This window comes from Giraffa tippelskirchi, chromosome 6, assembly GCF_054371585.1.
Source record: "Giraffa tippelskirchi isolate mGirTip1 chromosome 6, T2T-mGirTip1v1.2.pri, whole genome shotgun sequence".
Taxonomy (NCBI): Eukaryota; Metazoa; Chordata; class Mammalia; order Artiodactyla; family Giraffidae; genus Giraffa; species Giraffa tippelskirchi.
In genome coordinates, this window is record NC_137280.1 from 127,177,657 (window position 1) to 127,200,589 (window position 22,933).

General features: G+C 42.0%; 1 protein-coding gene and 1 long non-coding RNA gene across 52 annotated transcripts in view; one reads left to right on the top strand and one right to left on the bottom strand.

Annotated features, from left to right (window-relative positions):
- ARHGAP26 (Rho GTPase activating protein 26) overlaps positions 1–22,933 on the top strand; it is a 556,769-nt gene that overhangs the window by 437,570 nt on the left and 96,266 nt on the right. For all 50 annotated transcript variants that reach the window (XM_081504651.1, XM_081504686.1, XM_081504653.1 and 47 more), the window contains one exon: positions 17,141–17,300. In XM_081504651.1, coding sequence (XP_081360777.1) covers positions 17,141–17,300 — 160 coding nt within the window. The remainder of the gene's footprint in view (positions 1–17,140; positions 17,301–22,933) is intronic.
- Positions 1–22,933, bottom strand: part of LOC145511450 (uncharacterized) — a 56,084-nt gene that overhangs the window by 22,618 nt on the left and 10,533 nt on the right. Inside the window, exons 2-7 of one of the 2 annotated variants that reach the window (XR_014057867.1) lie at positions 21,990–22,211; positions 15,757–15,927; positions 11,097–11,161; positions 8,459–8,483; positions 7,701–7,818; positions 2,751–5,382 (exon numbers count right to left, since the gene is read on the bottom strand). This is a non-coding gene — a long non-coding RNA (uncharacterized LOC145511450). Of the gene's footprint in view, positions 1–2,750; positions 5,383–7,700; positions 7,819–8,458; positions 8,484–11,096; positions 11,162–13,284; positions 14,280–15,756; positions 15,928–21,989; positions 22,212–22,933 lie in introns of those variants that run through there. The other variant, XR_014057866.1, reaches the window with a different exon arrangement.

The following is a 22,933-nucleotide window of genomic DNA, read 5'->3' on the forward strand; positions in this document are numbered from 1 at the left end:
GTGTGGATCTTTCCTGTCAGGGCTTTCTAGAAATGCCACCCAGCTGTTTCAAGAGGTTTACCTTCACCAAAGACCTCTATGTTGAACTCCAAACATGCAAAAGCTGTGTGGGTTTTTTTTTTAAAACTCTTCCCTAGAATAAGTTCTTATCATAGGATTTTTTTTTTCTCTCCCAACTCAGAATGCTGACCCTCATAAAATGTGTACAACCATGCTTAGTACTGCTAATTGCTGACTTCCTGCTGGACCTTAAACTGAAAGATCTGAAACATCAGATTCAGTAGTCACAGCAAATTCCAAAAGGAGAAATAAAACTAACTCCACACAAATGCACATCCTAGAGAAGCTTTAGAACTCTCTAGATGGAAAGAAAAATCTATAAAGAAGAAACTTTGAATGATAAATAAGAGCCCAACAGCCATAGCCCACAGTTAAAAGTTTATTTTCAGGACTTTGTGCCCTGGTTACACTCCGTGCCGTTTGTGTCACCCACCCAGGGTCCATGGAGACAGGCTGTCTCCATACACAGCTCACAGAATACCAGAGCAGAAAGGCTGGTTTCATACCAAGACTTGCTTCATTATAACGTCATCTCTGCATGTACCCATCAATCCTGCCTCCTTGAGGCTTCTGTTTAAATTTGTTCTCTGCATCCTCCTTTGCCTCATCCCACTTTGCCCAGCACCAGATAGTCTTCAGAACCCTTTTCACCTCTCTTTGTTGCTCTTTCCTTACAACCTCCCTGTAAACTAGATTAGAGGGGGACGATGGTCCTTTTTTGGCCTCTTTGGCAGCCACATCATTTATATGCTGCCTCCCAAGTGCCCTGGTACCCATTGGCATGGGTGCAATATATTGAAATCAGCAGGGCTGATATTCTGAAGCTTGAGTTCCTTCAAGTCCCTTGACCACCAGCCTGAGAATAACCCACAAATATTAAGTGCTTGTCCTGCCAGTTACTGGGCATACATTGATGAACTGGGCGTACACTGATGAACACTTTCCTCCTGTAGACCCAATTGTTCTCCTGCACCAAATGCCGGGCCAGGAATTCTCCCTTGCCTGGCCTCATAGAGAGGAATTTGATGTTAATTTTTTTTCCTTGCCCATTAAATTTCATGAACAATAGATGAATTATAATTACAGGAATGCTTTAATAGTTGTAGAATTGTGTTTATTTTTAAAAATATAGTAAGGTGCCATCCTTGCCTGGTGTATCTTATTATTTTACCTGAGACTTTTGGTCTGCTCTGTAGAAGACTAATTGTTTTACCTGGACCCTTAGCAAAGTTGTTGAGTCAATAAACAATTGGAAAAAATTTAATACTGTAACTAATCAAAGAAATGCAACTTAAAACGGGATAGGTACAATATCGTTTACTACTTATTAAAAATTTCAAAATAGTATTGCCTTAGGGCTCAGAGAGCTAAAACATTCTAGGTGGGAGTGTAAATGGATAGAAGTCTCCTAGATGACAGTTTGCTAGTATATATTAAATGTATTTATACGCTTTAATCCAGAAATGCCACTTCTGTGAATTTATTCTAGAGAAAGAAAGATGTGCCAGTATTGGAAACAATTGGATTATCCAATAAAAGAGGATTTCTTAAATAAATTATGGAATATCCATACAGTAGAATACTATAAACCTTAAATATGTAGAATAGGACAGTGAATGATATGTGAAAAATTCATAGTAGAGCAATAGAAACAGGTTATAAAATTGTGTACATACAGTATGATTCTGGCTTGTATTAAGATACGTATGTGTATCCATGTATGTGTGTGTGCCTGGGAAAAGCATAGGACATAACACGTAAATCTTAAAAAACTGAGTAAAACTTAGTTATTTCTAATCAGTGGAATTATGAGGGATTTTTATTTTATTTGTGTTTTGCTGTCTTTTTTGTTATACCACAATGGGTGCTTTTCACTTATAATACCAAGAAAACCCCCCAAAAACAGGCAGGGGAGGGGAGTTAGGTCGTAGTTTTCCCCCCTGATGATAACACCAAGGGAAAGACTAAAGGATAGCTATTTTTAAATGGTCGCTACACCTTAAAAACATCTAATGACATTTACTGGTTCTCTGTTAAGGGAGATAGAAACATTTTATTTTGTAAATTTCACACTCTGTGTCTGTGCTGAGGGTGGGGGAGTTATATGTGGGGATGTGCATGTTTAAGGGAGTGTACATCCAGGTAGGGATGTGTATGCATGCACGTGGGTATGTGCATACACGTGCACGTGCACGTGTGTGTGTGTGTGTGTGTGTGTGTGTGTGTATGTAGCCAGATGTCATAACTTCGCAGGACCACCATCCTTGCAGGAGGCTCTTAGAGCTGCATATCCAAAGATACTGCCTGTGCTGAGCTGACCACTGTGGTTCACACCCCTGACTCATTGGCCACGAGCTCACTCATTTGATGCCCAGGTGCCCCTACAGGCATCCTGCCTTCAGTGGGTCAGGAGTCTAAAGAACTTACAGTTGCACTGAGGTTTCAGGAGACAGTCACATCTAGAACTGATGCTCTGACTTCTTGAAGCCTCTTGCTATTTGTTTTTTTAGGCACCGATACCAATTCATAGAGAAGACTTGTTTTGGTGAGTTCAAGTGATTTTTTATATATTTTTTTACTTTTATTTAGTGAACGCTCTCCTACCTTCTGTGAAATCCTACTGTCCACAGAGTAGCAGGACACCCTGAACCTTGCTACTTTCCCCCCTCAAGTTTTCCACACACACTTGGTCTTTCTAATGGGTTACTCCTTTGTTTATTTCCTGCCCCTGTTTAATGATTACTTAGCTTTTTACGTAGCCCAACCATATGCTGGCACCTATCACCAGGATTTTCTTCTTCCATGTGATTTTCTCCTTTCATATAAATTTCTGGAAGGTGGCCTTCTGTTTGCAAGACTGAGCAGTAGATCTGCTAGTGACATGTTTTCAGGAAGAGCCACTTCCGAACTGGGTTGGGGCCACAGAGGTGGATGGGGTGGGGTGAGCTGCCAAAGCCGCAGGGCGTTCCCATCATTGTGTGGGAAACCATAGGAGTGGCAAAGATCCCAGAGCTTCCACTTGGGTTAAACAGCTGTTGACAAAGACTTCGGAATTCCTGCGGAAAAGGAACCAGACTCCTTTAGCATATAACTTTTAAAGAGGTCTCAGGCAGGCTCTGATGTTTGTGGTTGAAGATGGTTCTTCTTACTTGCCTGTGTGTTTATACATGTGCTTTGTAGTCTCCTCATCTGTAGACTTACAGACTGTACTCTGATGAACAGGCTCAGCTCACACATCTTCCCCTTAGGGAGGCCTTCCCTAGTCTACTTAGATTGGTGCTCCTCACTGTTTTTTATCACATGCTCTTGTTTCATATCTTCTTGTCACTTTCACAGTCAGATATTCTTACTAATGTACTGTGTACTGTCTTTCCAATTGGAATAGAATGCCAGTATGTCAAAAACAGGGATCTTGCCATTCTGGTTCCCTGCTTCAGTGCTTAGAAGGAGTTGTGGGCTCTCCTGGTTGTTGATTCACACGTGGTAGGTGTAAGAGCCTGCAGGAGTCCAGGGGAGTTGGAGCTGAGAGTGAGAGCAGAACCACATGACCTGAGGTTAGACAGATAGGCAGGGTCAAATCACATGGGCCACGGTGAGGGGTTTGGAGTTACCTGAGCACCTGATGTTCATTATGTTGATTCATCTCTGCAGATTTACACATACCCAGATTGGTCTGCTGAAGTCACTTCTTGATGGCATTTCTCCTGGGGCTTGTGTGCCACTGTTTCCTCAGAGTGTTTCTTTAGCCTGTGCCACATTCTCTTCTCGTCTCTACTGCCAGCAGCTTGGCGTTCTTCACCCACCTTTTCCAACAAGCTGGGCAGAACAGAATGACAAGAGCTAAGGTGTTAGGCTTTGATGCTTGCACAATTGGAAGCATTCCAGAAGCTTGTCATTAAACACCTTGACTTCCTCATCAAAAAGTACTGGATTTGGGCTTTATGAATGATACTCACCAAGAGCCTGAAGGGTAGGGGATTGGGGCCCAGATCTCAACTGCACTGTTTGAATCATTTGTGTCTCTTTTCCCAGGCATTATTTGCTGTTCTCTGCCTAATGATATTGTTGGTTTTCACACATTGGATCTGTAATTCCTGTTTGTCGACACTGTACTTTGTTTTATAATTTGCTTCCAGAGTAGTAGAATTCAGTTTGGTGCTGCCTATGAGGATAAACCAGGTTTTGCCTGGCATGTGTTGAAGTAAGAACTCTCCTGGCATAATTCCCTGATGAACCTATTTTTGTGATTAAGGCAATAAATGTAACAGAAGGATTGGTGTATTCACTCATATTCTAACATGTACCACTATATATAAACATATTTTATACGTATAGATAAATAAGATGAGCTGCTGTTTCACTTCAGCTTGGACTACATTGAAGTTTTAGGAGAAACAGTTTAGGTGTAGCAAGGAGCTACATGTTGGTGTAGAACTTTAGGAATGGGGAGATGTATTAAGATATAATTCACTCAGATTTTTTTCTAATTTTTATGAGTTGTGAAACATATGTTTAATTTTTTTTAAGAATTATAATCTTTAGCATCAGAAATGTAAACATATATAAAAATGTTGGTGTTCTACTCATGTGAGTCTTCATGGAGGTTAGAGATCTGGGGTTTTATTTTTCATTGATCATAATAACTGATCTCCAGAACTTTTCCAGGGGATGTCAGCTCTTATATATGAAGAGGCATGAATTTTTCAGGACACTTTGAAATAATCATTTTCTCTGTTAATTTCCTATCCACATGTAGTTCATAAGTTTGTTGATAGAACATGTAGGTTTATAAATTTCAGTCATTTTGGTACGTTGGCCCAGTGTACCAGTAATCCAGCTTTTTCAACCCAAGTCTCTCATTTGTTTCAGGTTCATGGCAAGGAATGTAATTTTCTGTCTGTATCCTTTTTGAGGTGAAAGTACACTCCTTTTCAAAGCTGTGCCATTCAGATGGGCTATTTCCTTTCTTTCAAAAATCCTCATGAAAAGAAATAGATTACCCAGTGCATAAATGTATGTCCATATTTGCGTGTGTGCATACCTGTTTCTCTCTCGCTCACTCGCTTGCTCTCAGTAACATTTGTCCGTTTGTCTCTCAGTAACATTGCCCATATTCCCATCAGTGGATTTGAAATCTTGATTGTACCTCATGAAAGGATTATGGTCAGTTTATAGATGCAGCAGCAAACTTAGCACTTCACAGAAAGTGAGAATCCCTGACTGTTCAGTCTTGGAGCCATTGTTCTTACTGGAGCTAAGCCACATGGAAAAGGGCCAATCCCTTAACCTTTGATGTAGTTCCTTGTATCTCTGACTTTTCATCTGTAAAATAGATCAAGTGATACAGACCTGTTATTTTAATTAATTAAAGGTTGTTAAGATGGTTCGGTTCAATGGGATTTATAAATGTTTACATGCCGTGTTTAATATTGGTGCTCTTTGTGGGTGACTGTTAGCTAGGTAGCAGGTAACTAGCACCTACAGGCCGTTATGTACTCTAGGTTTCCAGCTTATTGGCTAAACATTCTGATCTTTCATGGACTTGCCTGTAGAGAAGTTGTAATGACTGAGGGAAAAATGTGGAATAGCTTCAGACACCTACCGTGTTAACAAACATAGATACAAAGTACAGTGCTGACACATTTCAGTTATTCAAATAAATATGAAAAGTAGCATATTATGGTATTCACCTGTCTTGAACTCATCCTCTCACGGGGCTTTATTATGCTAGTTTGTGAAGCTCTTATATCTCATGAAATAGAGGCATTTAAGTCTTAGTAGTTGAGACCTTTCTGAGTCTACAGAGAAGCATAACTGATTATGTTATCCCTCTGATCAGAGTTTTCTCCTGGAGTATCATCTCATTGAGAGGAGGTGGAGGGGAAGCTACAGTGGCCTGCAAAGTCCTCCAAGATTTCCTGCCTCCAAGTCCATGACCTGACTTCTCCTGATACCTTCTTCTTTGCTGGCTATGTAGCAGGGACACTGGCTTTCACTGGTGCTGCCAGCTGCCTGCATCTGCCCTCTGTTTCCTTGGAGCACTCTTCCCAGAGACCCACATGGCTTGCTTCCTCCCCTCCTTCAGGCTGCTAGCACATGTCTCCCTCCCAGTGGCTCCTTCCCTCACCACCATGCCTCAAACTGCAGACAGCCCCCCGGTGGTCTCTTTCCACTGTAGATTTTATTTGGTTATTGTCTGTTTGACCACAAAAGAATATAAGCTTTTAAAGCAGGGAATTTGTGGGTAGGATCATCCATTTTGTTCATGGACTTATCCCTAGCACTTAAAGCAGTCCCTTGTGCATGATAGGCAGTAGAAGGTCCTAAGGCAGTTTCTCCAGGGCCTGCCTTTTTGGACAGTGCTCACCTAAAGGTGGCAGGTGAACCACTGAAGGAAACATCATCACCAGCAGAAACTGATCTGTTCACAGTGCTTGGTGGCATCAGGTTGGCACACACAGGAGCATCTAATATGCCTCCTCTGTGCTTCGGCATCTCTTTCCAGACTGGAGAACATAAGCCTCAAAATAAGTCAATCAGTGATAATGTGAAAGGACCTTAAAAACTGTAAACTGCTTTGAAAATGATAATAACACTGAACTTGAGAATGGATTATTATATAATTTGAAATAGTTAAGTAATTTTCCAGGAAGCGCAGGGTTCCCTGGGCCAGCTTCTCTGCAGGTCTTTCTGTATGTCAGTGCTATGCTTCCTCATCTGGGCCTGCGGACTGGGTCCAAGAATACAGCTGCAGGCCAGAGCCTGATCTAGCCAGGGCCAGAGAGGGGAAGCCCATCCATTAACCCCTAGACTGAAGGGATGTGCCTTCCATCTGCACAAAACTATTCGGGTACCAAGTAGTTGAGACCATGCAGGGCAAGTAGAATGCAGGTTAGCCTGTTGTTAGTCTCTAAATGACATTGACTAATTAGGAGAACTAGACAGCTTAGCAGAAAAAGTATAATTCTTGTTGTTAATGAAACTTGGCCTAATCTGGAGGGGGCCAGTAATTCCCATGACCCAGATTAGTTTTCTCCCAGAAGAAAAGCCTGGGGATTTTATACTGTTGGTGAGCAGAGATGAACCTAATATTCTTGTTTGCTTTCAAAACATCTTTTTGAAAATAATCTGGTTCTCCTTTTACCCATGTTCTCTTTAAGGCTAGGCTATGTAGAAAAAAAGAGAGGCAAGTGAGATAAAAATGACAGATCATATACTGTATGTATTATATCTCACACACACATACACACCCGCATTGCATTGTACCAGAGAGCATTTAGTAGCAGTAGCTCTGGACTACAGACTGCCTGGCATCAAATTCCCACCTTACAACTTATTCAGTATGTGGTGGTGGTGTTTAGTCGCTGAGTCGTGTCCTATTCTTTGTGACCCAATGGACTATAACCCACTAGGCTTCTCTGTCCATGGGGTTTCCCAAGGAAGAATACTGGAGTGGTTGCCATTTCCTTCTCCAGGGGATCTTCCTGACCTAGAGATCAAACCTATGTCTCCTGCACTGGAAGGCGGGTTCTTTACCACTGAGCCATCAGTATGTGGTTGCCCCCAGTATGTGACCCTGGACAAATTTCTGGATTTTCTGAGCCTTAGCTTCTTCATGTGGGGGCAGTAATGGAACTTACCTCATAGGGTTATTGTAAAGATGAAGTGAGTTAATCAATGGACTGCTTAATACTTGTCTCACAGTAAGGTGCTCGGTCAGTGTCAGTAGCTATTATTGTTGATGATGATCTTAATAATCTAAGGCAGGCAGGAAATAATGAAATTGCAGAAAGGGATAAGAAAAGGCAAAGTGAGATTTTTTTTTCCCCCCACAGGAGGCACTGTCCTAGAAGGTTTAAGTGTATTGAAAAGAGCCTGGTATAACATTGTGGACTTATGCTGTATTTTATAATGCATATTAGAGCAGTCATGTAATAATGGTAATTATACCCTACGAGTATTTTACAGCCTTTGTACCTTCCAGATTAGCACTGTGGCCAAGGAGAGCCACCTGGTTTGTTACATGCTGTCAGTGTCACGGTAAGCGGCTCTGGCCACTCCCCTGACTGCTGTCCCTACTTGGCAAAGGTAGCAAGACATTAGTAGACTACATGACAGTTTAAACCAGGCATTTAGGGCAACTGAGCCTTGATAACCTCAAAGGAAGGTGACCTCCCAAAGCAAGCATGTGGTCTTTTTTCCTCCAACACCTAATATGGGCAAACTCTGTGCTAAGCCCTGGCGATGGGGCAATAAGGGAGGATAATGCCATCCCAGTTTTCTTGGAACTTCTAGTAAGTGGAGGAGACAGACAATGACAATTCATGAATAATGACATAATTCACTAAGTGCTAGGAAGGAGAATTGCAGAAATAAGAGTTGTACTGAGGTATCTGACCTGGCTTGGGGTGTCCTGGAGAGACCTGTTTGGGAAAAGACAGTGATGAGTTAGGAGAGAGCCAGATCAAGAGGGACTGCAGAGCTTCCCTGATCGGGGGATAGGCATTAGAAAGGAAGGCACCCAGGCCTAACTAGAGTTTTAGCCCAGAGATCCATGAGCTAAGGGAGAGACAATGGAGGAAGGTCTATATCAGGCAGGATCTTGGATGCCAAGGGTTTTCAACTTGAAATTTAAAACAGAAACCTTTGGTGGATTTTAAATAGGTAGCGGAATTGGGTTGGAGGAGACCAGAGTAGAAATGGAGTTGGTTGCACACTCAGATTTTGGAATAGTCTCCTCTTTAGACTGCAAGCTATATGCCAAAAGGTACCGTGACTTTTTAAAATTCACCCGAATCCCTTTTCCTTTTCTCTAAAGAATTTTCAGCACCAAATGGGCCTCTGTAATTAGGCATTAAAGTTGATGTATATGAAAAGTGAAAGTGAAAGTCACTCAGTTGTGTCCAATTCTTTGCGACGCCATAGACTATACAGTCCATGGAATTCTCTAGGCCAGAATACTGGAGTGGGTAGCCTTTCCCTTCTCCAGCGGATCTTCCTGACCCAGGAACGAACGAAGGTCTCCTGCATTGCAGGCAGATTCTTTACCAACTGAGCTATCAGGGAAGCCCTGATGTATATCATATTGGTCAATACTTAACCATCTTAGCAGTGATGCTTACCCATCTGAAATATAGTTTATACATTTCGCTGAAAGTAGCAAAGACATTGTTGTTATTCACAGAACTTTGAGGCCCTTGGATGAAAGCAGAGCAGCCTGAAGGGATGCACGTACAGCCATAATTGTCTTGGGGGTGGGGAGGGGCTGCTCTGGAAACCATCCATTTAGCCATTCCTCCTTTTTTCCTTTTAATTCATTCTTCTCTCTCAAACTGTTCACTCTTTTGATTTGACTCTGCCAGCCAACTACAAATGAAATGGTATCATATATGAGGGGTATTTTGCCACTTTCATGTTTTTGTCAAGCATGAAGCCATTTTCACTGCAAGAAGGGAGTAGAAATGGTGTTTAGTCCAATAGCACTGTCATAGGCTCTCCTCCTTTTTCTTCCTCTCTGTTGCTTTTTTTTTCCCTTCTTCCAGTTTAGTAATTTGGGTAGTGAATTGAGGGAGAAGCTTTTATTTTTTTTCTCTATTGTAACCGTTGCTTTTTCTCCCACGTGCTCAAGCCTATAACTACACAATATATTCATTTGTGGTTGGATTTTCTGAGTAGGAAAAAGACGAGTGTCTTTGAGCCTAGCTGAACTGACCTTACTTGCGTGGGAGCAGCAGAGTGCTGAAGTGAAGATTATGGGCTCTGCAGCCACCTTGAGTTCCTTTCCTGGCTCTGTCCTTCATTAGAGTGTGACCTCAAGCAAATTACTTAACTTTCCAGTGCTTCAGTTTCCTCATCTGTAAAATGACAGTGATAGTCTTAGCTACTTGTCTCAAGGCTTTCTCTTGAAGATTACACTGTAAAAGTATCCATCATAAACACTTAGTGTTTCAAAGTTTCAAATCTGGTTTCTCACTGGATAGCCATTCCCAGAAAGATGTTAAATATGGTTGGTGAACATGACCCCAGTCGGTACACGGAAAAATTTATTTTAAACTCTCATTCTGGTACCAGCCATTGGTACAGCCCAGAAAAGCTGTATTTATGGCTCTGATGGGTTTCCTTGGCAGAGGCCTCCAGACTGGTCCCGTCTCACTGAGTTCAGGTGGTATCCAGGCAACACACACACACAGTCTGACTTAGTAGAAAACTCGTGGCCAGTGGTGGTGGGGATTCCCCTCACCATTTCCCCACTCTTTACTAAAGATGAATTTGAAGTTGGTGGAGGGAACCACATTGACAACCCTTGAAACTTAACTTGCCTTGGGTAACCACAAAAAATGTATAGTTCTAGCAACTTCATTTCTAGCTAATCCTTCTTGGCCCCAGGGCTTGGAGCTTCTCTAACCCTGAGAGGATGGTAGAGAAATAAGTGATATTTACTGCAGCTTGGGTGCCCACTCACACAATGACTTTCCTAATTGGTAACCTGAAGCCTTCCCAGTCCCTGCCTGTGTGCTGCAGGAGACTCACTCCAAGATTCAAATCCAGCTCACAGTCCTGAGATGCTCATGAGAAGGGAAGCAGTCAGTGTAGAAATGTTCCATGGATTGATTGTGAACATAATCACTTAGAGGAGACAGTTCTGTGTGGCCTCCTGTCAGAGGGGTGTCTAGAGCTGGCCTTGCATACAGGTGAGCTTTGGATGATTAGCGGGGGACTTGCCAGGCAGGCCTAACCCTTGAAAGCAAATGAGTGTGGTGAGTTTTGCTATAGTTTCCAATGAGGCTCTCAACCTGTCATGCCCAGAGTTGCTTGTAGGGAAATAATAGAAATTAAGTAACAATCTATTTTGAATTTATCTGTAGATTTGAAGTATATCATAATTTTTTTAAAAGTAGAAATGAAAAGAAAAAAGAATAACCAGAAGAAGAAATTAGCCCTTGAAATACAGATGGAAGAGACAGGTTCCTTGCCCCAGGTAGAAGCAGGCCACTAGAGATTCCTGAATGTGACACCAGGTGACACCATCAACTTACACTGTGACTTTAAATTGGCACTTGCTGCTGCTTCCACGTTGTCATCACCACTGTCTTGACTGCCCCTGTGGACAATACCAGCTGTCATTTATTAAGCCACTATTTCAATCCAAAAGATCAACTCACCTAGTTTTACTTTATCAAAGTAAACAAAGAGTTGGACATGACTTAGTGACTGAACAACAACAAACTTTATGAAGTAGATATTGTTGCTCCTGTTTTACAGGTGAAGAAAGGGATTTAGAGAAGCCAACTGACTTGCTTACTCTCATCCTTCTGGGAATCTCTGTCTGACTCCACCCCCTACACTCTACTGTTTCCCTTAGCCTTTATTTCTCTATATTTATAAATTGGACATAGTATTTGTACTCTTTACCTGTAGAAGGAAGCTTTTCAAACTGTAAGTCATGACACATTAATGAATTGTGAAATTGATTTAGTAGATAGAAAAATGAATAGAATCAAAGCTAACAGAATTTATCACACTATTTCTGAAACTTGTGTTTCTGATATGCATGTGTGTATGTGTGTGTGCCTCTCTCTATGTGTATATATATGTATGTATGTGCTAGTGAAATGTTACATGGAAAAATCTATTTCCTACCATGGGTCCTTGTCAAAAGGTTTGAGAGCTACTATTCTAGACATATTATATGAAGTTCAAGCAAACATAAAAACGTGTTGCAGAGCTCCTTGTAAACTCTAAAACACCTTACAAGTCTAAGGTATCATTTCTTAACAGTGGAAGCTGAAGCAAACAAATACAGCATGGCAGATAGTGTTGCTGTGCTGTAACCCCAACCCATCCAGTCCGTCGCAGATAGTGCTACTCTGTCAACATACTGTGTCCTATGGAGCCAGGTTGCAGCTTTGACTCCATGACACAGCACTGCAGGCCTCAAGATGAGACCTGTTTGCAAACCTAGCAACAGGCTAGGTATTGTTGGTACCTCAGGGCCAGTCTGTAGTTATAAAGTACTACTCAGCACTTCCAGAGCTCCGGCTCTCATTTAAACGCTAGAAAAACAGATGTGATCCTTAAGGCAGCATGGGCGTCTCTGCATTTCTGGCCCCAAAAGAGTTGGCTCCTATTTCTCTCCTCCTAATACTCCCCCATCACCATCTTCATCTGGAAGTAATCTTCTGCCTCTCAAAGGATGTCAGACCAATCCAGAGCCCTCATCCATTTTCCCTGGAAGCAAAGGTAGCAAGAGGCCCCTTTGCCATGGCCATGTTCTTTGGAATGTGCTCTTTCCTCATTAACCATAATTCCTGAGGGAACTACAGGGAACATGGGGTGTCGACCCCCACCAACTACCCTGAAGTCATGTCCGTCAGGAGATGCTGTTTCTCAGCTGTTGTGGCAAACTCTTATGGGTCACAGAAGGAAGCAGGCCTTTCCCAGGTTAAAATCACATGTGGAACTGTTTCTCTGCTGCCTTCAAAGGAAGTCTGTAGAACTGGCAGTAATGTAAGGCTCAAAGAGGAGTCCCTGTGGACCTAGGCAAGGCCTATCAAAGATTTCCTTGGTGGAATGTGCAGTAATGCACAAGAGACTTTTGTGTGTGGATTTTAAGTCAAGACTCAACATGACATCCTGGGCTATGAGGAAGAGCTCAAGCACCTCAGTTACCAGCCCATGAAAGCAAGTTGTCCATGTTCTATAGACCTCACTAATGAATGAGTCCCGTGGCCTCAACTGGACCAGGCTCCCCAGCACTCTGTCAGCCTGCCTCCCACACACAGGTAAATCATCAAGCTGTAATGGATGGCTGGTGTCAGCAGAGGCTGAGGTCTGTGCCTTTATTTCTGGGATACAAAGTGATCTCCAGCCATTAATAATTCATTCTTGAGTAATGAACATAGCTATACCAAGTTGTGAGCAGTAATAACCGAGTGATAGATCAATTTGTTGCTTCAGTGTGCCGGACGATAATGGTAGTTAGTCGTAAAAGGTGCAGCCTTTTTCCCCAACAGTTTATGATTTAGATCAGTGTGTTGTAAGTTCTAAAATAAAATGGATCATTAAAAAGGAAATGAATTATGTTAGGTGGCCTCAAGCTTATTTATATTCACAAATGCTTATTCACAGTTCAGTTGAGTTGCACAGTCATGTCCCGACTCTTTGCAATCCCATGAACCGCAGCACACCAGGCCTCCCTGTCCATCACCAACTCCCGGAGTTTACCCAGACCCGTGTCCATCGAGTCGATGATGCCATCCAGCCATCTCATCCTGTGTCGTCCCCTTCTCCTCCTGCTCCCAATCTTTCGCAGCATCAGGGTCTTTTCCAATGAGTCAGCTCTTTGCATCAGGTGGCCAAAGTATTGGAGTTTCAGCTTCAACATCAGTCCTTCCAATGAACACTCAGGACTGATCTCCTTTAGGATGGACTGGTTGGATCTCCTTGCAGTCCAAGGGACTCTCTAGAGTCTTCTCCAACACCACAGTTCAAAAGCATCAATTCTTCGGCGCTCAGCTTTCTTTATAGTCCAACTCTCACATCCATACCTGACCACTGGAAAAACCATAGTCTTGACTAGATGGGCCTTTGTCGGCAAAGTAAGGTATCTGCTTTTTAATATGCTGTCTAGGTTGGTCATAACCTTCCTTCCAAGGAGTAAGCGTCTTTTAATTTCATTGCTGCAGTCACCATCTGCAGTGACTTTAGAGCCCAGAAAAATAGTCAGCCACTGTTTCCACTGTTTGCCCATCTATCTACCATGAAGTGATGGGACTGGATGCCATGATCTTAGTTTTCTGAATGTTGAGCTTTAAGCCAACTTTTTCACTCTCCTCTTTCACTTTCATCAAGAGGCTCTTTAGTTCTTCTTCACTTTCTGCCATAAGGGTGGTGTCATCCGCATATCTGAGGTTATTGATATTTCTCCCTGCAATCTTGACTCCAGCTTGTGCTTCCTCCAGCCCAGCGTTTCTCATGATGTACTCTGCATATAAGTTGAATAAGCAGGGTGACAATATACATCCTTGACGTGCTCCTTTTCCTATTTGGAACCAGTCTGTTGTTCCATGTCCAGTTCTAACTCTTGCTTCCTGACCTGCATACAGGTTTCTCAAGAGGCAGGTCAGGTGGTCTGGTATTCCCATCTCTTTCAGAATTTTCCACAGCTTATATTCACAGTTACCACACCTTTTTTCCAAATGCCTTTGGGTCACTGAGGTCTGCAAATCAGAGTAATTATTGCTCTTAATTAAATCTAAGAAGTGGAACACAGTTCCAGACTTTGAAAAGTTGAGATACATTTCCCCAAAATCATCAGTAATAATTTGAGGTTTTCCAAGTAAGTAGCTGGGTTGTGAATAATTGTTTAATGTCTACTCAGAAGCTCCCATCATCTTTTTTTTTTTTTTACCAATTCCCATCATCTTTTAACACCACAGTGAACATTTGTTGTGTTTCTCCTGAGCCAGGCACTACTCTCAGCACTGTTGTTACCAACTAAAATAAAAACAGTCTCTATCCTAAGGCAACAGTTGAGACACTAATAACCTGTAATAAATCCAGGGCCAACACGCCTGCCTTCATCGAGCAGTGGAGGATTGGGAAGAGACTAGTCAGAGACTTTGGAAAGAAAGGGCACCATTGGAACTGTGCCTTGCATATCAGCAGTTTGCCAAGCAAAGGAAGGAAGGGTAAGAGGACATTCTAGGGTGAGGATTGACAAAGGCAGATAGATATGAAAGTCGACAGAAGATGGGTAGTGAATGATTAATAGAATCATCATCACTGCATTTCCCACATTATATCCATTTAATCTTCATAGCAACCTCATGAAGTAGATCAGAAATGAAACTCACCCTATTTTTAAAAGATGAGGAACCCAAAGCTTAAACATTAAGTCCCTTTTCCAGGGACCAGATCTGGGAGTAGGCAGAAGACTTAGAAGTGAGTTGGAAAAAGCTGTGCTAGGTCATAGGAGTTTGACATCAGAAACAGTGGAGCCCATCAATGGTTTATAGTCACTATTATCAGAACATTCCAACTGTGGAAGCATTCCTGAACATACACGGTGTCATACACATACACTGTGTCACTGTGTTCTCTCCCAGTGACCAAGTGAGGTGTGAAGCCATTATAGTTTTCAACAGAGGACTGACTTGAGCAGCGCTGAATTGGCAGACAGAAGCTGGTGGGGGCAGGCGGGACGCAGCTGAACCCAGAGAGTCTAGTCTGGGAGCCCCGTTAAGACGCAGTTGCTTTAGTCAGATGCCGTCTTGAGAAGTGTGATGGTGAAAGTGATCATTATCCAAACCCTATATTTTTATATTGGTCTACAATTTAAAAGTGCTTTCATACATAAATAGCTTGTTGATTCATATACACAAGGGACTTTTGTGACAAGAGGGTAAGTCTACTGACTTGGCTCATTTGGCAGGGGAAATATAAGAGCATGGAATTCACTTCCTGCACAAAGGAGCTGATGTTGAAAGTAGTGGTGTTACAAGCAACTTGTAAATATGCAGACATGGTGATTCTAACTGAGACCCAGAACCAAATCTTCCCCTTCGCCAGGTAAAACCTTGACCATCTGCTTTAACACTTTTGGACTAGAAACCTGATGCAGTTCTAGGTAGAATAGAAAACTATAAGTAATATCAGGAAATTCAGCTAGATCTCAGGAAATGAGAATAGTCTTACGTGGACCAGAAACAGGACAAGGCATCAGTGGTAGAATCTCCTTCCTATAGGTGTTGCTTAGCAATAAAAAAGCAAATTCCTTTCTTGATAGGGCTGTTTCACAGTTCAGGTTTCATAGACGTAACCATCTCTATTAGAGGAGGAGGTTTTTATGAAATTAGACTTTTAGCCCTAGAAAATAAAAGAAAAATACTTATCTGGTGATAAAATCAGTTAATATAGTATTCACTAAAGGCTCAGTTTCAAAACCAGCATTTAAAGCAGTCAAATCTCTTTTTCCTCCTACAAAATAGAAGTATCCAAGAGAAACAGTGCAAACATTTATGGAATTGTATGAAAGAAAAAAAAAAAAAAACTCTGTATAAATAGCACTAAATGCTAGGGAGGTATGTCTGTGCAAACTGCCACCTCTGCCCAATTTCTCTCTAGTTTCTAGTAATGAATAGTTTCCTTCTTCCAACAGGTGATTTAGGGAAGCCCCTAACATTTTCTTAGCAATATCGAATGGCCTTAACTTTTAACTTGTTGTCAATAGATAACTTCGTATATTTTTATACGTGGGACTAGCAAATGAACAATGAAGTTTTATGACTAGGTCATGGTGGCCTGGATGTGGATTTCAGATATATGTTTTGATTAGTTAATTATACAAAAATACGCATAAGTGTTTAGAAGCTTACTCAGACCCGATACTCCTGGCCCTGCGTGTTTCTTGGATTTTAAGTATAAGTGATAATATAAACAGCTATATACGTGGATGTAAGTAGTGCATTTTTATTTCTGTTCATGCCACGTGTTTGGCTTAATACAAGCCACGTGTCTGATGTGATGGGACTTAAATAATTTGAGCCTAAAGTGCTGAATTTCCTGACTGAGATCTACTCATTTAAAAAATTAGATCTATTTTGGGCCTGTGTTTGCAAATGTATTAAAGCCGTCAGGAGTTTTTATATTTGCACTAGAGAAAATGCTAATGATCACAGTGGTTTAAGCAGCAGCCAAGGATAAAAGTTGTAACTAAGAGGGATTACCAGTTAACCTGGATTTGCAGAACAAGGATTCAAATGTGCAAAGGTTCACATTTTGGAAGGCAAGCCGTTTTGGTTGGTTGGTTGGTTATTGTTTTTTTTTAGGCAAAATGGGAATTGTAAAGAGTCTCATATCATGAAATAGCAAAATAGCCTAATACTGGAGGTTTCTGAAACTTTGGTAGATGAAACTATGAGTAAAAAAAGTCTCTCTTTGGACTCCAGCAGCGTCTGAACATACCCCTAGGTCTGGCTCCTACCAGATGAGGTGTCTGAAGATGAGACGGGTATAGGAAGTCAGTTGTCTGTCATTTACTATTTCTCTCATTTGTGCCATTTCTCTTGCTTCCTCTCAGTGTTGCTAACAACCACAAGCAGAATTTGATGACAGTGGCAAACCTCGGCGTGGTGTTTGGACCCACCCTGCTGCGTCCTCAGGAAGAAACTGTAGCAGCCATAATGGATATCAAGTTTCAGAACATAGTCATTGAGATCCTAATAGAAAATCATGAAAAGGTAATATATTGTTTGTCATTGCAAGTGGAGAATTTACCTGGGGAGAGCTGAGTTAGAACTGGCCTACAGTGTTGACTCAGGTTTGCGTTGCTGGTGGCTCTTACACTGTGGTGACAATGACGAAGTTGCTGATGGTGGTGGTGATGGTGATAGTGATAGTCATCTTGGGATGGCAGCAGTGACAGCGGTGGTGGTTGTGGTGGTGGTAGCAGTGGGCAACATAATGAGCATTTCTTTTGTAATAGAAACTGTGCTAAGCACTTTGTATATGTTGTCCTTTTAACCTCACAATTATCTGGTGAAGGAGGTACTACTTGGAGTCTCATTTTGAAAATGCCTTTTAGCCATTTTTTTACTTTTTTTTCTATGAATTTTTGAGTTTTTAAATATTAGGGATAGTAAACAATTTTCTTGTGCATTGCAAGTAATTTTCCTAATATAGTTTCCTTATAATTTTATAAATGCTGTATTGTTTTACACTGTGTATGTGGGTGGGTACATGCTCAGTTTTTTTCCTTTAGGGCACTGAAGTTTCTAGTCTGTCTTAAGAGGGTTGCCCTCACCCCCACATAATGATGTATGTCAACACAGCTACCCTTAAAAACTGGGCTGAGGGGACAGAAAGCTGCATGCACCCATTGGTCCCACCTCAGTTTCTGGTACCAAATCCCTATGAATCTTCTCAGCATCTGCAAAGCCCCCTAGGGCACCATTTGACAGCCCAAGGTGCTGAGATATAATGAAATCCTAAATAAAACCTTTACCTAGAATGGTGAATTAATTGTGCTAGATTACCTGCCAAATGAATCTAGCATCTGACCGCTAACCGCCTGCACTGACAACACAATACCATATGTCATCATCAGCTCTTGTCTGGATTTATACAGGAAACTCCTAATTTGTTTCCTTGCTTCCACCATTGGCCTGTCTGTTCTGATGTCAGCCACCAGAATGAGATGTTTTTAGTGTTAGATCACATCATATCAGTTGTCTGCTAAGAACTGTCCAGTGGCTTCACATTTCAGAGTGAAACTCAGAGCTCTTACAGGAGCCTGGAATGTCCTCCACGGTCTCTGCTCTCCCCTCTGCTACCTGCCTCATGTCATCTCCTACAGCCCTCTCCTCCAGCTCCTGCCTACATGGCACACACTCATACCTCAAGGCCTCTGCGACTGCTGTTTGTGGTGCCTGGAACATTCTTCCTCCTTCAAGCCTGAGTGAGGCCCACCCATATCTCTCTATGTGAAACTGGACAGCCCCAACTCCAGCACTCCCCCTGCCCCTAATGATACTTTCTCTCTCTCCATAGCACTTACCACTTTCTAGTATACTGTATATCATTTACTTGTTGATTACATCTGTTGCCTTTCTGACCTCTTGTAGAACATACGTATCATGAAAGCAGACAAATTTGGGCTATTTTGTTCCCATAGTTCTTCAGTATGTGCTTAGTACATGCGTGTTGGGTGAATGGATGGTAGCTGGCCTCCAGACTGGCTCCCGGTGACCCTTGTTTCCTGATATTCACCCCCTTGTGTGTTCTCTTCCAACTGTGAATAAGGGATCAACACTGATCCCAGTGTGATCAGTAGGAATTGATAATAAGAAACTGTGACGGTAACGGACTTGACTTTGGAGACCAGTCCTAAGACCTGGTAGCATTTGCCGTGGTCTGGATTTTCTCACTCTGGGGGAAGCAAGCCACCATGTTGTGAGGATGGTCACACAGCCCAGTGGGGAGAAAGTGAGGCTGCCTGCCGACAACCAGGCCATCATGCCAGCCATGTGAGTCTGTTATTTTGGAAGTGACTCCTCCAGCCCTGGTCATGCTTTCAGATGATGTGGCCCCAGCCAACACCTTGAGTACAGCCTCATAAGAGAACACTGAGCTAAGCCTCTCCTGAATTCCTGACCCATTGAAAGTGGGAGAGATATTAAATATCTTAAGCCACTAAGTTGGGGGGAGGGGTAAGTTATTACACAGCATTAGTAACTACTAAAGAACCTCTGAATATAGACTTTCATGGAGTAATTGAGGTATCCTGGAAAATTGTGTAGACAACATAGCTTTTTTCTTACATGGTTAATAAAGAGATCTGAGGTCAGATATTTACTTGAAGAAATTATCTTCTCTCTGTCTCAACCTTTAGACTTTGTCCAGCCACTTCCTTCATATATAGTAAGTCAGGTGTAGATGATTATGTTCTGTATGATTAAAATGAACTTGTAAAAAGGAAATATAATTGAATAACTTGTTTCTAAACAAGTTAATAACATGATTTCTAAAATCAAACCACTTGGATGTAAATCTATTACTTCTTATCAGCTGTGTGACTATAAACAGATTACTCAACCTCTCTATGCTCATAAAAATACTTTCAGTGCAGTATGACTGCTGTGACAAATAACCCCCCAAATCAGTGATTCAGGACAATAGTAATCTCTCTCTTCCTCACATACCAGTTCAGTGTGGGTATTCTGTTGGTTTGATCCTACACAGTGATTCAGCAATTCAAGTTCCTCTCTCTTGTAGTTCTGCCTTCTGCTCTGCAGATCTCTGCAATCATCTAGTTGGTGAGGGAAATGAGAGGGCATGGAAGATTGGGTAAGATTATGTGGGCCAAACCTAGAAGATGCTTTCCTTATTCTCTTCCACTTTCCATTGGCCAGAACTCAGTCATGTGGCCACCTCTAACTGCAAGGAAGACTGGGAAAACCCCTAACTGTGCAGAGCAAAGGGAAAAAAGTTTGATGACCAATCAGCCAATGGGCCACATCCCTTTAGTTCATTTGTTGTGGGGGTGAGATAAGGTGATTTATGTAAAGGTCCTAGCCAAGAATCTAACAAGGAGTGTCACTAACTGTAAACTATTCTTTTCAGCAGTCTGAACAGATTTCTCTGAAGATAGAGCATAAGTACATCTACGAATGTCACATGTGCCCCCTTGCTCAAAATAATACTTTTTAAAAGTAATATATTCTTAAATAAATAATATTAAATATTGAGACAGAGCTCTAAGGAGTAAGTACCTTGATTATGTTTCATGTCTGAGCTTATAGCAGGCAGCATCTAGTAGGTTTTGAACTGTAACAGTTTTTGGTGTCCTTGGGCCTTCAAAGCCAGGAAACATTAAAAAGTAACATGATAGGAAAAAGATTGGATACTGCTAATAACATTATTGAGACTTGTGTCAACAAGAGCCATCCTGCTTGAGCGCAAAATGCAGAAATAGAAATGAAATATGAAATGCAGGGCCAGGCCTGCAAGTATATGGGAAGGAACTGCCCATCTGGTTTGTTGGATTATAAATTATGTTTCTGCTGTGTATCTGGTGAGGCACATATTAAAAGAGCATTGGAGTGCTTTATTATATGTTCTTTTTCATTAGTTTCTGCCAGAGAGTGGGATGAATCACAGATTATGTTCTTGTGGGAGCTAGTGCAGGAGTGTCAGTGGAAACATTCTTGAGTGAAGGCTACAGTGGAGTGTGTGTCTCCAGTCCTGAGGGAGCCCCCATGCCACTTTGATAGAGGTTTTTAACCTGGGGTCTGTGATAGGCCAAAGCTATGTGCAAGATCTATGTTTGTACATGATTCTGGGGAGAAAGTCTTTAACATTCATCAGGCTTGCCTTTCTGATAAAAACAACTTAGAATAAGGCAGCTTGACTCCTTTTCAAATGTTGCTTCAGGCCTGGTCTAGTATAGAGTCAGCAGATGCTGTTAGTCTCCCTTGGAAGCCTGTGATGTTCACCTCACAGGAACTCAAAGCATCCATGGCCATGCTCTGAGAGCCCTTAGCTTTGGAGACAATGCTTTGGATGAATTTACTGCCAAGGGAATTTCATTTTATCCATCAACAGACCTTGTTTATGTCCTCAGATAAATATTGTCATCTTTCTTTAAAATTCACAATATGAAGATGTTAGTTAACAGTATTTAATGAGCGTTCCCTTGGTGGTGGTGGTTTAGTCGCTAAGTTGTGTCCATCTCTTGCGACCCCACTGACTGTAGCCTGCCAGGCTCCTCTGTCTATGGGATTCTCTAGGCAAGACTACTGGAGTGGGTTGCCATTTCCTTCTTCAGGGGATCTTCCCGACCCAGGGATTGAACCTGGGTCTCCTGCATTGCAGGCAGATTCTTTACCAACTGAGCTATGAGGGAAGCCCTTAGGCTTGGCTATAATTTTCCAGAAACATAAACACACACACAAATCTCTTGAGTGACCATTTTTCTAACTTTGTTGTCAGAAGTTGCATAAAATCCTGAAACACCACATGAAGAAGTGCTGTCCAACAGCATCATTCCAATCTGTCCCCCAACAGGCATTTGATAGCATATGTCCTCTTGCTTGAAACAAGCCGTCATACAGGTCTTAAGTCTATGTCCCCTCGGTTAGTGGCATAATACCCTCTCCCATGTTGTTAAGGGCATTTTATATAAGATGTGTAGTTTGTGCCTTGGAATAAAATTGAGAGGGACCCAGGAATAAATATTGGAAGACAGCACAGAGAGAGGGTATAGAAACCCAGGCATGTAGCCTTTTTGGAGCCACTTGGTGAGGGGAACCATAAGATGATGTGTATTTTGGTTATCGCTTCATAACAGATCATCTGCAAACCTAGTGACATAAAATAGCAATAATTTTTTGCTCACAATTCTGTGTACCAGAACTTTGGGGAGGGCTCACCTGTGTTCTATATAATATCTGCTGGAGTAGTTTTAGTGCAGCTGGTAGATCCAAGATGACCTTACTCCACATGTCTGGGACCTTGGTACCACCTGTTGCTGGGACACCTTGGTCCTCCTCCACTTGTCCTCTTTCTCCACGTGCTCTCTCATCGTTTAGTAGTCTAGGCCAAACTTTCAAAAGGACAAGCACAGAAGCGGCAAGGCTTCAGAAGTTCCAGGCCTAGAATAGAATAGACAAAGTATCACTTCAACTGCATTCTGTTGGTCAAAGCAACAAGTCCAGCCAGACTGAAGGGGCAGGAAAGAGACCCCCTCTCCCACCATGGGAAGAGCAGTGTGCCCACACAGATGTGGGAGGAGTTGTGGGCTGCTGTCTTTGCAGACCATCTCCCAGAATACCTCACTCCCCATCACTGTCAGGTTCGCATGTAGCTTCCATTAGAAACGCTTCCTTTTCTTATTAGTGCTGCAACTCCTCATCATGTCTTATTGAAAATGCTCTTCTGTTTCTCCTCAGTATTGCCATTTTTACATGACTAGGGAGCATCCAACATTTGGTGGCAGTGGCAGGTTCAGTCCTCACATACCCTTTGTGAGCCTCGGTATGGAGTACTAACTCATTAATGTCTAAAATGGGGAAAACATCTTTGTCTTTAAAATTGACATTTAGAAGAGAGGGAGAATTTTCTCCTGACGAGAAAACTTGGTTTCTTTTTCCTTACAAAACATATTTTTTTGTGCATAGGGCCTTACCTCTCTGCCCCGCCCCCCTGCTTCGCTTCTCTGCCTCCCACTCTTTCGTTGTTTACTGAGGATTAACCCTAGACATTCAGACAAAGGGTTAAAAATTAAAATGAACTCCTGAACTCCTTTATGTTATCTCTGGCACATCTGCACAGCCTCAAGACAGCACCTATTTTTCTAGAAACATCCCCTGCTGAG